The sequence below is a fragment of the Astyanax mexicanus genome, chromosome 12 (assembly GCF_023375975.1).
Source record: "Astyanax mexicanus isolate ESR-SI-001 chromosome 12, AstMex3_surface, whole genome shotgun sequence".
Lineage (NCBI taxonomy): Eukaryota > Metazoa > Chordata > Actinopteri > Characiformes > Acestrorhamphidae > Astyanax > Astyanax mexicanus.
In genome coordinates, this window is record NC_064419.1 from 40,289,073 (window position 1) to 40,304,482 (window position 15,410).

At 36.4% G+C, this 15,410-nt stretch overlaps 1 protein-coding gene across 1 annotated transcript; it reads right to left on the reverse strand.

The window, feature by feature from the left end:
- Positions 1–451: 451 nt before the first annotated feature.
- wasb (WASP actin nucleation promoting factor b) lies at positions 452–12,038 on the reverse strand. The gene is made up of 12 exons (XM_007231900.4): positions 11,768–12,038; positions 10,954–11,094; positions 10,711–10,797; positions 9,844–9,940; positions 9,704–9,727; positions 9,562–9,597; positions 6,991–7,207; positions 6,856–6,898; positions 5,332–5,485; positions 2,559–2,944; positions 1,676–1,787; positions 452–779 (listed from the first exon to the last, which is right to left on the reverse strand). The coding sequence occupies exons 1-12, from the start codon at positions 11,867–11,869 to the stop codon at positions 724–726; spliced, it is 1,455 nt and encodes a 484-aa protein (XP_007231962.3). The 5' UTR covers positions 11,870–12,038; the 3' UTR covers positions 452–723.
- Between the last annotated feature and the right edge of the window lie 3,372 nt (positions 12,039–15,410).

The following is a 15,410-nucleotide window of genomic DNA, read 5'->3' on the forward strand; positions in this document are numbered from 1 at the left end:
GTCATATAATTGGCTATTAAACAAACCGCAATGGGGAGCTCCACAGTACTGGAGCCGGGAAACTCCAGTGTGATTTCCAAACTGGTTCCAGCATGAAACAAGAGGTCAGCTTGAGGTTACAAGTTAATTTGTTTCATGCGTGACTGCACTGGTCTTTACATGCAATCCTGAAACTGACAGGTAACACACAGAAACAGACTGGTTAACCATTTATGGAGACAGGTTACCATGGTTACCAATTCTGTTCTTGTTTTTCCACCTAACATAAAATTCCTTAAGCAGTTAGAACAAAAGGAACACACACACATAGACACACACACTGTGTATCCTGGTCGAGAAGTGGCTCTGGAGCCCACTTATAATCCCTTGACTCAAATCAAGAATCCCCCAGTTTATCACATTACACACAGTTTATCAAAGAATTAAAAACAGCGTGGACACGAACACGGAGCCGTTTGCACAGATTGCACAGTTTAATTTATTCTGCTGAAAAAAATACAGTTGCTATTATATTAAAATAATTTCTACGTGAAAATAACCTACTTTCATTCTACCGTTGACAAAATATACACCAATAGTTGAGACTCTATCAGCTAACTTGTCATAATCCCATATGATAATCCTATTTTTAATATGCACACTGTATGCAGTACCTAAAATAAAGAATGTGAGTGTGTGTATGTGTGTATGCATGCGTGTGTGTACCAAAACTGGATATCAACATTAATCGTCCCATTCATCATCATCTTCATCATCACCTCCATCCTCTTCTTCATCGTCTGAGAAAAGAAAAGAATGTTAGAAGTTAAATACTAGGTCATGGTGTTGTTCATAAAGAGATAATGAAGACTCCAAATATATACTTATTTATACAGATTATATGTTTGAGTAAAATGAACATTGTTGTTTTATTCTATAAACTACAGACAACATTTCTCCCAAATTCCAAATAAAAATATTGTCATTTAGAGCATTTATTTGCAGTAAATGAGAAATGGCTGAAATAATAAAAAAGATACAACGCTTTCAGAAATCAATATTTGGTGGAATAATGCTGGTTTTTAACCACAGTTTTTTTGCATCTTGGCCTGTTCTCCTCCTCCAGTCTTACACACTGCTTTTGGATAAATTTATGCCACTCCTGCTGCAAAAATTCAAGCAGTTCAGTTTGGTTTGATGGCTTGTGATCATCCATCTTCCTCTTGATTATATTCCAGAGGTTTTCAATTTGGTAAAATCAAAGAAACTCATAATTTTTAAGTGATCTCTTATTTTTTTTCCAAAGCTGTATATTAAACATTAAGAAAGTAAAATTAGTTTAGACATTCTGTCATAAGTATTGTTAATTAATGTTGCCTAGTGCAAATTATTATTTATTATTTAGATTAAATATACAGTAGATATTGGTTTGATTTGAAATTTCCAAATTTACTGAACATCAAATATATAAAAAAATTATTCAATTATTACATTATCTGAATTAATCATGAAGTTTCTCTAAGGACATGGCTTGGGAATGCACACACCTGTATCAGTTGTGAGGTATTATCTTGTGAATCATGGATTAAAACACTAGTTCCTTTCCTATGACATTTGGCATGTCACTGTTTTTTTTAGTGTGGTTCATAAATATGAATACATGATCTTGCAGCAGTTTCTCTTTTTTTAACTTTACCTGAGGAGTGAATGACTTTGCTTCTTTTCTGCATCACCATCATCAAAGCTCCAACGAGACCCTCACCGCCCTCGTCCTGCGGTGGAGGCGGCAGGTCTGAACTCTCAGTAACCTGAAAGTATCAAACACACACAATATATATATTAAATATATATATATATATATATATATATATATATATATATATATATATATATATATATATATATATATATATATATAATTCATATCTGCAAGAAAAAAATGCACATTACTTTATTTACCATTTGTCTTTATATTAATGAATTATACTCATTTATGAATGTAGAAAACTGTACAGTATACATTACACTCACATGCCACATGTCATAGGACAGGAACTAGTATCAAGTCTCACGATTTTTGCCATATCCCACCTAAGCTAAGGAACACTGCACTAATGTAAGGAACTGTATATGTGAGGGGTTTCCTGCATTAAATGTAGAATATCTGCATTAAATGTAGATCCTCTGCACAGACAATTCTAGCCAGATGTTGCCAGTCATGATCATTATACCACCCACTGCACTGTCCACTGTGGATGGTAGTATTTGACAATGTTGGAATGTTAGATACCCACATAACTTCAGAAACAGAATGTCCCATTCATCCGGATTTCACTATCAGACTTCACTCCAACTCCCATAATTCACGTCACCTTACCAAGAGCATGCTGACCAGTGTTTAAACAGGTAACACTTAACATTTAATTAATTTAATTTAATTAACATTATCAAATTAAATTCTGATGTCCCATGACTTTTGGCATGTCAGTACAGAATAATAAGTATTAAATAATACCACTCTAGAAACTCATTAGACAGTTTAAATAATGATAATTTCTGTGTGGAATTTTCTCTCTTACAGTCTTTAGTTTGGTTCCTAGTCGGATCTGGTCCAGTAGCGCTCCTCTGCCTCCTGAAGGTGAAGGTGCTGAAGGGCTGACGGGGCTGCCGCTGCTGTAGCTAGAGGCAGAAGAAGGAGGTGGAGGAGGTGGTGGAGGAGGTGGCGGAGGAGCTCCGCCACTGGGTGGTGGTGGTGGTGGAGATCCATAACCACCAGAGGGAGGTGGAGGAGGCGGAGGAACTACTCTTCCACCAGGGGGAGGTGGACGTTGTGGTGTTCGCTGGTTGCGTGAAGGTGGAGCTGGAGGCGGCTGGCCTGGGATTGATGGGAGGCTCCCTCGAGGTGGTGGGGGAACAGGGGCCCCTGGAACCGGGGGGAGGCCTCGACACGGAGGGCCAAGGGCATCTGTGTGGACGGTAAAAACAGCAATACGTTTATTAGTACAGTCAGAATGTTACTGACAACTTGCTACCAACATCCATTTAAAAACACTGTAGCAAACATCCAGCAAACAACCAGCTGAGAAACAATATTTAAGCACATAATTTAAGTGAAGGTTGTTAAACAAATAGCCTCATCCTAACAAAGTAGGAAGTCCTTGAATATGTTAAGTGAAAAACAAAAAACAGACAGTTAGGGTAATTAGGGTTACTTTTTAGTGGCCAAAGTAAAGTTATTAGCTAGTTAACTATTGCTAAGTGGCTAATATAAATAACTCAACATCCCACCTCTTCTGCAACTCACACGATTTTCCTACATATTGATAGATTCTCCCTGATGCCCGTGAACAAGATGCAATATCCTGGATTTTTATTCAGGTTTGCTTGTGCACATTTTGAGAGTGATTTGTGGTCCCTTGTGCTCAGTGGAACTATCGGTGTGACTTGATTCACATTCTGATTGGCCTGTCTTTGAGCTCGGTGAATCAAACATGATTTATGCTCTTCATTTTTTGATAGTGGATTTGTTTAGTTCTGTTTTATTGTTGTATTGTTTTTTTTGGATCCTAACACGGGACTTTTATTTTGAAGGCCCACAGAGTTACTGGGTAAAGCAGGAACAGGAAGCAGCAGGAACTGAGCTCTGCACTCAGTTTAGCATCTGATTATTGAGGCAGGAGCTCTTATGTTGTTTTTTGTTAGTTTACTTTTTATTTTTGTTCGTTGAGGCTCAAGCCTTACTCTGGTTTTACATTTTTCTGTTGTTGTTTCTTCAAGTTGTCTTCAAGATTGTCAGCAATAAATTTTCACTGAATCATCAGTAAAGACTCACGCCGTTATTCTAATGGGAGTGCTACAGAAACTTATATATACATTTGGCAGTATTTCATCAGTAATAAAGAGGGAATTGTTCATGACTTTACTTTAGGGTCCACAAACATGATATATTACTCATGAAGTATCAGTAATAAATGCTTAACATATAATGCATTTACAGTCACTTTCAGTCATGTTTATATAACTTATTAATTGTTACAAATACACTGGGGAAAATAACATAATACACTCACATATAAAAACAAGTTAATGGATGTGCTATTTTACCTTTTACCAATGTAACAGCCTCAGATGTCTTGTTGCTTTTACAAATAAATATGACATAACAATAAAACAATAAAGAGTATTAAACTCTCCTGCCAACTAAGATTCTTGGAATTAGCAGTAATTCATCTACAGGTATGTATGTACAGTAGTAATAGAAGCATTCTGGAAAAGATGACAGGATGGACATGCAGGTGTCTGTGTTGTATACTCAAAAATATAAGTGTATTTTTGTATGTATGATTTTAAATGTTATCATTCTATAAAATATGAAAGGATGGAACTAAAAAAAACAAAGCATGCGCATTAAGAAGGCAGATGTTTTACAGAATTATATGAGGAAGGGAATGTGGGATGTCAAATGGAAACCACATGCTTAATTAACATATTAATTACTGGTATATTCATATAGTGTACAAAGCCTTCATTACCCTCATATTCATTAATTCATACACACATTAGTTAATGGTGAGGAATTTAACCTTGCCGTTATTAATGTGTTTGTTCCTGCTTAATTCATCCTTACTTACTGATTAGTTCATCCTTAATGAATCCCTTAATTAATGTCATGACTTGTACCCTTATTATAAAGTGTTACCCACAAATTCATACAATGCATACACAAAATAATGATAGTAGGATTAAGAAACTTTTTAAGAAAATAACTGGTATGACTAATAATTACTATTTTAAATCTATCCCTTATAGCCCCCTTTCTGCATGTGAACAAATGAGATTCATCTATCGTCCATGTCCTTTACATAATGTTTTTTTTATTAGTTTTTTAAAGCATGTTTTGCTATTAGTGTAGCTGTAGCTTAATTGCACAGAGTTTAAAAACAGGGAATATAAAAGCATTCTTTCTGCCTGTATTGCTCATGGTGGGTAAGTGACTATAAGGTATGTTGAGGTAAATATTATTTACCTGATATAGCTAATCTTACATTACTAACTGCAACCTGGGGCTGTTGATATCCTTCATAAGAAGGCCAAACTTCCTGTGGATAAGTTACATGAAACACATCTGCAGACTGAAATGGGAAACCAGTACTACCACTGGTTCAGATTTAACCTTGAATGATGAAAAGGTAAAAAATAAAAAAAAACCTACAAAATAAACATGTTATCTAGTTACCAAAATGTTCACTAATATTGGTACTTCTTCCATTGTCTGAAGCCAAAGTGCATTGGATACACAAAACTTATAGTAAAAAAAATAATTATGGATGATACATGAAGGCAGACCCTCACCCTGTTTTCTCATTTCTTCTTTAACTGCATCCAGACCACCAGACTGTTCAATGAAGTCATAGATGACTTTGGAAGTCTCTTTGTCTGTGAGCTGATCTTCACTGATACCAGCATAAGAGAAAAACTTCTTCAGATCCGGGTCCAGATTGTTGGTCTAGAATAAAAAGGAAACATTGGTTTACATATATGTTGTTCATCATCCATTTTTTTTTTTCAGTTTCACTGAGCATATTTGTAGCACTTTGTAGTTCTGTAATTACAGCCTGCATCTGATTCTGCATACTTTATATTAACTTAACTTTCTTGAGTGGATCAGATGCAGCAGTGCTGCTGGAGTTTTTAAACACTGTGTTTAATCACTCACTGTCCTCCACTCTGATACACACTCCTATTTAGCTTCTCCACCTTGTAGATAAAGTAGAGTCAGAGACAGAAGCTCCTCTGTTACTGCACAGTTTGTGTTGGTCATGCTCTAGTCCTTTATTAGTGGTCACAGGACACTGCCTACAGATCAGCATTTACAATGATTTACTCTGTGAGTAACTACAAAGTGTTTCTCTATGATCATTGGAGCTAAAAAAAAAAAAAAAAGGTTGTAAAAACAGCAAAGTGCACTGTAATTCCAGAAGTTATTTAAACTCAAATGATTTAAGTCTGTTTTACATAAAATTGGATATTTCTAAACAATACTCAACTATTTTGAGTTAATTGAACACTTGTGGGCACATATAGATTTAAACTGAGATATTTGAGTTGAACCGACTTATAATAGCTGAGTTTTGTCTGTTGCCATTGGCAGCTTCTTTTCCATTGGCTTCTGTCACAATCTATTTGCATACTGGTTGTGTCCAACAGTTTCTGACTAACACTCACCATCAGTGTGTAGTGATTAGCCCCTGGGCTACCTTAGAAATATACCAACTTCCCCTTTAGTTGTAATAAGTTAATTTTCTAAGTTATGCTAATTTAAGTTTTCATTACCAATTACCAATTACCAACGTTTTTAAGGCAACCGATTTCCTCAAATATTTTAAGTAAATTCAACTTATCCGGGCTTACAGTGTGGGCATAATGTTATGTTTGATCAGTTTAAGTAATCAGTTTGTATTGTAATCACTTAGGCCCAATCCCATATCTCCCCTTGTCCCTACTTGTCCTCCACAAATGTAATATTTTATGATAACTATTGCATTATCTTAGTTTAATGTAGTTTCAACATATTATGGCCCTTTTCTTCATAACAGGTGTAAAAAAAAATTGTTAGTAGTTTGTCTCAGTAGCTTTCTAGCTAGCTAGCAATAGGACCTGTTCCACCTTAATTGGTACAACAGTTTCATTATGGCACCTGACGATAGAATCGCTAGTATTCTTCTAATGAAGCAGTTTTTCTTTTTTTATTTATTGATTTTAATGATGTATCAGGTTTTGTCGGGGTTGTCCTATTTCTTAGGGGGGATTTCAAATTCTTTCACTTGTAACTTGGGTAGGGGTACAAATGTGTTGGAGAAAAGAGAAATCTCTTACATCAAAGCCAGCATTTGGATCCCATCCAACATGGCTGATGTGTCTGAAAGGAAATGAAAGCCAAAGTAGAATCAGTAGAAGATCAGAAAACTGTCCTTCCTTAAAAAAAAAACAGCCTTGGCACTTAACACTCACTTAAACCCACTGGGAGCTCCGATATCTGCTTTGGTGAGCCGAGGTCCCTTCTTCTTGCCCTTCTTGTCTTTTTTACCCTTGCCGAGGGAAGCGGGTGCAGGCACGGGGACAGTAGGAGATCGGTAGCGTGAGGGCAGGATGTCTGGGTTTGCGATATCCACTGTGGACATGCCGCCTGGCTGCATCGCTTGGCCTGGTCCTGGTCCTGGTCCCGGCCCTGGAGAAACACCTAAAAACAATCAATACGTCTACACTAAAAAAAATGATGTATAAAATTTACTTAAAAATAGTTTCACAACTTTCTGCATTTGCTTTTTTTTTTAACTGAACTCCAGTCAATCCTTTCTTTTATTAACTTTAGTTAATTTATTGTTGCTGAATCAATCCTTTCTTTTAGTAACCTTTGCTTAATTTCTGTATACAATATTACCTCATTACACTTACTTAATTTATACAATATTATTATATATAATTTTAGTTAAATTTAAATATTTACATAATTTCAAAGATTTATTTTGTAAACAGACCAAGTCTCACTGTCTCAACACACAGACGGCATGTAATACATTCTTTTTAGTGTGTTGAGACAGTGTATTATGTGTGTTTTAACTAAAATATTTAAATTTCAGGAATTATAATATATTACGTATCATAAACTATTTGAGAAATTATTGTAAAATGAAGTAACTGTAATTATGTAATATTGTATGCAGAAATGAAGTACAATTTACTAAAACAAAGGATTGACTGAAGTTCAGTTCACTTATTTACTCTATGTAACATTTAAGTCTTGAAACTGAGTTGAAGTTACTTAAATTGATCTGAAATTAAATTTTTTTAAAAAGTTGCAAAACTTTTTTAAAGTAAATTTTACGCATCATTTTTTAGTTTAGACTGATTAAGGCTATAAAATAATATACAATACAAATAATAATACTAATTCTCAACAGTTAACTTTAAGCCATACTAATGGGTGTTTGAAGCCATAATTTAAATGTTCAGTGTCTGAGGTTTATACAGTCTCTCACTGTCTAAAATTCATTTTGCTTGGCTTCAGGAAATACTATGGCATAATGGCAAAATAACTGAGAAAACTAACAACAGCAGGCATTTGACACCATGAGACAAAGCCTGTGATTGGTCAGTACAAATTAAACAAATATGGACCACTTCAGAGCATCACTTTGTAAAAGAGCAGCAAAAATATATTTTCTTTCTATTCGTCTTCTAGCATTTGTTTATACTCACACATTGCCATAATTAGAACTGTGATAAAAATTGTTTTACAGTAGTTACAGAACTATGGAATCTAAAATGTCCCATTTAGCACAATGTGCAAAGGCTTAAAATGAAACTGCAGAAAGCTCACAAAGATGCTTTCAGCTTTGTTTTAACACTCGCAAACTCTGTTTTACAGGAAGGATGCTAAAGACTTTTAAAAAGCCCAGACCCATTTCTGAATATTGACACCAAATACAAAATTAAATCAACAATAAATTAACCCTTGTGTGGTGTTCGGGTCTGTGGGACCCGTTTTCATTTTGCATCAAATGATACAAAAAAAATATTTTTTCTAACACAAACTCATTGGCATTGGCTAATTTTTTGTTAAAAACATATATCAAAACACATTTTCGATAAACACACACTGTTCACACCCCCACCCCCCCACACACACATTTATATTACACACAGTATGTTTGGCCAAGGGCTAATAAACATTGCTTCATTTGTAAATTTGAAACTAAACAAATTTTCTACTCATAGCTTGAGTTTAATTCATTTTCTTTTACATTTTATTAAAAAATTAATAAAAAAAAGAGTGGCACTTTTTTAAAAGAAATGTAACATAAGAAAGGTAAAGGGCAAATATTAACCATGTAAGCTGTTTATATTGCTCGCAATTTAGGTGAAGCAAGCATGTGTGAAGCATTTTAATGTAAAAAGGTAACAAAGTAAAAGAGTAACACAAATATGAACACCACACAAGGGTTAAGTGAGCAGTTCACTCATGTTTTTTTTCTTATTGTGGGAACATTAAATATTTTATTTTTTTATTTTTTAAAATCCTGATGTAAAATATATGACACATTAAGAACCATTTCATAACTTTTTATTCTATAAATTGTTTTGGAACTAAGTATATGGAAAGTAAAACATTTCACTAAAGCATTTGAAAAGTTAAAACGGTTGGAACAGAGCTGTAGAAGCTAACCCAGCACTCCAACATTCTGCAAACAAGATCAGACTCAAAACGTTTTGTAGATGGTCTTATTTAACATTTTAGAAATGTTTCTGTAGCACCAAAAGGTTCAAAACCCTCCCCTTTTTCAGGACTAGAATCCTTTTTGCTTAGTGTGTACCCACCCATTAGCACTGAGTAAACAGCACTGTCTAAATCATCACACGCTTGTGTAAAACTGTGTTGTGATGGACAGAAGTACTGAAAATATTCAAGCTTTAAGATGACTACTTCTGCTGTGTTTAATTATGCAACTTATTCCTGTCCATGGAAACATATAACCACATTTGCAAGTGCACATTACATATTAACAACCCCACTCTACTGACCGTTGGATGGTGGTAATGGAGGCGGGGCTCTTTTCTCTATGAAATGAAAAATAAAAACAGTGATTAGTTTGGCTTTGTTTCTGGTGAAACATGAATGTAACGTAATGTAAAGATGCAAAAAAGAGCTTTTGAAGATGCCTACCTTCATTTGAAGCTGGTCTTTTATCTAATGGGGGAAAAATAAAGAGACACATTGATGAGCTAAATTTTGAATAGGGTTCAAGAGGAAAAGATTATCATGTGAAAACACACAGAAAAGGATAAGAAGATAAAACTTTTCACCTTGCCGATTGGAACGCTGGCTAATCTTGTCCTCTACTGTGTTTCTGAACGCATCTGATTCCTGTTCGCTCGCAAAGTTCAGACCCACTTGGCAATCCTGAAATTATCATAGATAAAGAAGCAATCGGAAGTTGTTTAGTAATTATATATAAGAGACCACTTAAAAATGATGAGTTTCTTTGATATGACCAAATTGAAAACCTCTGGAATATAATCAAGAGGAAGATGGATGATCACAAGCCATCAAACCAAGCTGAACTGCTTGAATATTTGCACCAGTAGTGGCATAAAGTTAATCAAAAAGCAGTGTGTAAGACTGGTGCAGGAGAACATGCCAAGATGCACAAAAACTGTGATTAAAAACCAGGGTTATTCCACCAAATATTGGTTTTTAAACTTTTAAAACTTTATGAATATGAACTTGTTATCTTTGCATTATTTGAGGTCTGAAAGCTCTGCATCTTTTTTGTTATTTCAGCCATTTCTTATTTTCTGCAAATAAATGCTCTAAATTACTATATTTTGTATTTAGAATTTGGGAGAAATGTTGTTCATTGTTTATAGAATAAAACAAAAATGTTTATTTTACTCAAACATATACCTATAAATAGCAAATCAGAGAAACTGAATCAGAAACTGAAGTGGTCTTTTTTTTTTTTGTCCAGAGCTGTATATGATGCAGCCATTAGACCAGAAGATCACTAATTTGATCCCCTGGACCTGCAGGAAATTTTCAAATGAGCTGCTAGCCTCAAATGAATTGCTCTACATGAGCCAAGGTGGGTGTGTCCTAATGACTATTTTGTGTGTTGATATGGACTGACATGGAGAGGTCAAATAGTGAGGATGAATCTGTACTGTACTCACATCTGCACAGAAAGTGTGAAAATACTGCTTGGGGCTGGAATAAGTCATCTGATTGTACAGCTCTTGTTCCCAGATCATTTTTTCATCCTGCAATACACACACATATATATACACATACATCCACTGAATGTAGCATTCACCTTCTACTGCAAAGACATATACTGTATACTGTATGCTGCCTACACGAGTGGGAGCAGCTTGCTGAATGAAACATCACTGTGGAGTAACATTAGGGGCACGGACCTTGAGATCATAAAGGCGGATGAAGTAGGAGCGGCGCGGGTTGTCCTTGACGAAGCACACGACTCCGGTGTGCTGCAGGCTCCAGTGGGCCGGGCTGTGGGGGAGCGCCATATACAGCTGCACAACTGCAGTGGCCAGGGACTATACACACACATACAAACACACATACATACAGTATACATTCAAATACATGTATAGAGATACAGCTTTGAAAGAAACACAGAGCAGAAACACATTTAAGTCTTTACAAAAGAACTGCTCGTAAACATCCTCTCTACCACAACAGGAAGTGGCCTCAAGCAACACTTCCTTTGCCTCTCCTGACACCTCTCTTTTTGTTTTACCTTTAAAAAGAGTCTCTAGAGACGTTGCTTAAATTAGCAATGGTTCAAATTAGAGCGTAAATCATTACTGCATTGTATTAATAAGACTGACAGCTTAATGTTCTTCCTTACAATTAAGTACTGAGCAAATTATGAGGATTTGCATTGAGTTTTGTAACATTTGTCTAAAATGTGTTGAAAACAAATAGTGATACACTGTTTAAACCACTTAATTTGAAAGGAAAATGCTTGAAAAATAACTCTGTACCACAGAGCAGCAAAACTAAAGCTACACTGACCTTTAAGAAGACTTATCTAAAGCCAGACTGATCCAAAGACAAGATAGTTCCAGTCAACATCACCCTACTATCATCATATTCTGAGCTTGTTTGTATCCATCATCGTCCAAGTTCTCAGCAACTACGTAAGCTTAACTTTGGTAGGTATGGTTAATACAGTTAGTTCAGTTAATACGGTGCCGCCTTACTCACCACACATCTCCGGCCCAGCAGGTCCACCAGCCGCTCGTTCTCCTGGATGTTGAGGAGAGAGCTGGTCATGTTCTCCTGCACCTTGACCTTTCCTTTGCTCATCCCTCTCTGGCAGGAACACGCTCGTACCCTCGATCAAGAACCGGGGCTCTGATTCTGCCCCGCCGACTTCCTACACGAAATCCTCCAAGATCTGTTAAAGATCTGCCAGAAGCTGAAGGAGCTCTGACTTCCGTACTCTGTGAGGTGATGTCAGTCAGTGTTAAGTGGTTAGAAACAGGAAGAGCAACCACAACGTATATCTGTTCTATGAGGCCCGGAGACAGGGGTGCGAGGAAGTAGGCCCACAAGCCCTGCGTCCGTGTTTGCTCTGAGTGGTGAATTCGCTGCTCGAGTCGGGGATTTATCTTAATTTCTAATTTAGGTAAAAACCTTTGCGGTATACAAAAAAGCGCTGTTGAAAAAGGTACGCTGCTAATCGAAAGTAGAAGTAAAACAGTGTAGTGCGTGAGGTTTCAATTCATGGGAAGTATTGCATTGGCCCAGCTGAACTGGAATTACGAAATAACAGAATTGTGTAAGAAGGAATGTACAGAATGTAAAGCCCAACCCTTTTTAGTTTAAACTCAATTTCAAGTTACACATAAACAAGTTAGGGGCTCTTAATGGTTCAGCGGTGGGCTAACGCTGCCACTATGATCAGGAGATCGCCAAGAGTTTGAATCCTGTTTATGTAGCTTGCCATCAGCTAGTGGAGCCCTGAGAGAGCACAATTGGCCTTGCTCTTTCTGGGTGTGTAGATGGCGCTCTCTCCCCATATAACTCCAAAGGGTGATGTCGATCAGCACAAGGCTGCGTCTGTGAGCTGATGTATCAGAAAAGAGGTGGTGGCTGACTTCACATGTGTTGGAGGAGGCATGTGCTAGTCTTCACATGCTTTCGCTCCTGGCGTGTTGGGGCATCACTAGTGATGGGGGGAGTCCTAATAAGTGGGTTGGGTAATTGGCCATGTAAATTGGAGAGAAAATGGGGGAAAATTTTGAAAAAAAGGACCATAGACTGTATATATTCTGAAAACACAAAAGAGAGGGTGGTTCACGTCTTTTAAAACCAGTAAAAACTGGTGAATGGTTAAGAGATGAATGATGTACCATGGAGTCTACTGGTAGAGCTATGGCAAGCTTTCCGTTTTGTGAACCAATAGCCTGTTATAATGGTGTGCTGACAGCAACCTAAGTTCTTGAAGTAACTGAGCTGTAGTCTACAGCTATACTGACCCACACTCACCTTTCTGTAATTTTTTCATCCCTCATAAACTTTAGGGTGTGTCATATTCTTAGGAAGTGCAACCTTTATAAGTGAAAAACCTTTTCCCCTGGCGTCTAATGTGCGTTTAAAGAATAGGATCTGCTTTCCCAATTAATTTTTCAGATGTTGTTGTTTAACAGCATGTTAAGGTCTGTTAGAGAAAGTTAACACTTGAACATAGTCAGTTCATGTCTGGTGCTCTAAAGCATACGATATATGGCCAGTGCCCAGTTGAATTCAACTTATTGAGAGAGCTGTAAAACTACATAAATGAACACATGATACATGAACCATTTTACAATTCAAAACAGCCACGTCTGCTTTGCGAGGAACGACACTTTCACTTCATCAAATTCTACTGTAGACAAGTTATCTTATCATATTTACTGACAGGTTGATTTTTACCAAAGATAATTCATTATAAAGAGAAAGATCAGGTCAATAAAAATTAGTAAAGACTAGTAACTCACAATCTTTTTAAAAGAGGCCAACTTTTTTTGTCCTGCAAAATTTATACTGCAAATTCAACACATTCTGCAGTATATTTTATAAAACATCCACAGGCATGAACCAGGCATTTCAGGTTTTAACACTTAATACAAGCAACCAATTACTCCAGAAAAGCATAGACTTGAAGTAAAGTGAAACCACTTCAAGTCTAGCACCTTGATGACAAAACAGCTCTGGGTTCTACTCTACAGGCTCGCTATAGCCCATGTTCCTCATCCACTACAGGAGTATTTAAAAAAGGGCCAAACAATTAGCCTGCGTTTAGGTAGATCACTGAAACTGCAAATGCAGCTACAGTTTCCTGATAAACAGGAAATAGAGTGTACTATCTTGTCATCTGCTCTAATCCTTGTGTACAAAAACCTTTGGCCAAAATACCAACAACTGCTGCACAACTTTATAGATGCTGAACTGATTATATCTCATATTTGTCTCAGTTGGCAGAAAGTTTATCGTAATACCACTAAAACAATGAAACAACTGTAGGAATAAAGACATTTCAGACTAATATAACCTCTGAACAAACCCAAAACAGTTTTAAACTACACATTATTAAAAAAGAGCTTTTTTATTTGACATGTAATGAAATTGGAACCCTTTTCCTTCTTTTCTTTCCAAGAAACCTTTAGCTAACCAATGAACCATTTAATCACTTTAACCAGGGAGTTCTTGATTTAGAACTAAATATTAATATATTAATAATAATACAATTAATCATAAAAGCCTTAGGTATCGCCATGTTCCCTGCACTGCCAACTCCCCCAGTTTCCTTTCACCTTTCAAATTAGTGATATGAGAACTCTCTTCAGAAAAACAAAGCAAATAAAGGCAGCAGTGCCAGTTTAGCTCATATTAATCATCATTCATCAACTACCTACTACTACTAAGGCTTTCAGTCTTGGGCTTTCCTCTCCGACTGGTTCCATGTATTAAATTATACACTGCCTGGCCAAAAAAAACGAAAGTCACCACCTGGATTTAAGTAAGTGAATGATGTGGGGTTGATGCTGCAGTCGTTCTGCAGGTTTAGTTTCAGCAACAGAACGTGCTGAAAGAATGAGGTCAGCTGACTACCTGAATATACTGAATATACTGAATATAGACCAGGTTATTCCATCAATGGATTTTCTCTTCTCTGATGACACGGGTATATTCCAAGATGAGAATATCAGCATTCATGGGGCTGGAATTGTGATTCAGGGAGCAAGAGATCATAATTTTCACACATTGAGGATTGAGAGAGTTCACCACAGAGTCCAGATCTTAACCTCATTGAGAATCTTTGGGTTGTGCTGAAGAAGCGCTGCTTTGCGCAGAGGTCAGACTCTACCATCATCAATGCTGCAAGATCTTGATAAAAAATGAATGCATTTTTTTTTTTTAGATTTTGACCAGAAATGAATGAGTCTCCATCACACATCAGTACTTACAATTCATCTTTATTGAAAACTGCAACTTCATCCACTTTCTTTGGTGTCACATAACTGGAGGTCACATAAAAGTTCATCATTAAACATGAAAGGTTGCCACCTCTACTTTTTAAATATGCTGTTAAAATACATAAACAACATAGATATTTATCAGTACTGATACAAAAACAGGTAACAGGTTGTTTTTGTTACTGGTTTTGAAAAGAAAAGTAGGGTGGCAAAGTTACAGAAACTTCAATACTTGTTTAACACGTTACAAAGAAACACTGAGGCAAGCTGCTTGAGCATAATTTTAAAAGCTTTTTATTCAGCAAAAATGCAGCACAGTCTGAAAACAGAACAGAACTGGCACAGCCTGCATGTTTAAGATAATCAACCACACAAATCGCCAAGTT

Excerpts from the sequence above, each read along its gene's own strand:
- wasb (XM_007231900.4), bottom strand. The coding sequence starts at position 11,869 with ATGAGCAAAGGAAAGGTCAAGGTGCAGGAGAACATGACCAGCTCTCTC. Across the intron at positions 5,486-6,855 it reads ATCCAAATGCTGGCTTTGAT|ACCAACAATCTGGACCCGGA; the intron begins GTAAGAGATTTC and ends TTTTTATTCTAG. Across the intron at positions 780-1,675 it reads CAAAGTCATTCACTCCTCAG|ACGATGAAGAAGAGGATGGA; the intron begins GTAAAGTTAAAA and ends TTCTTTTCTCAG.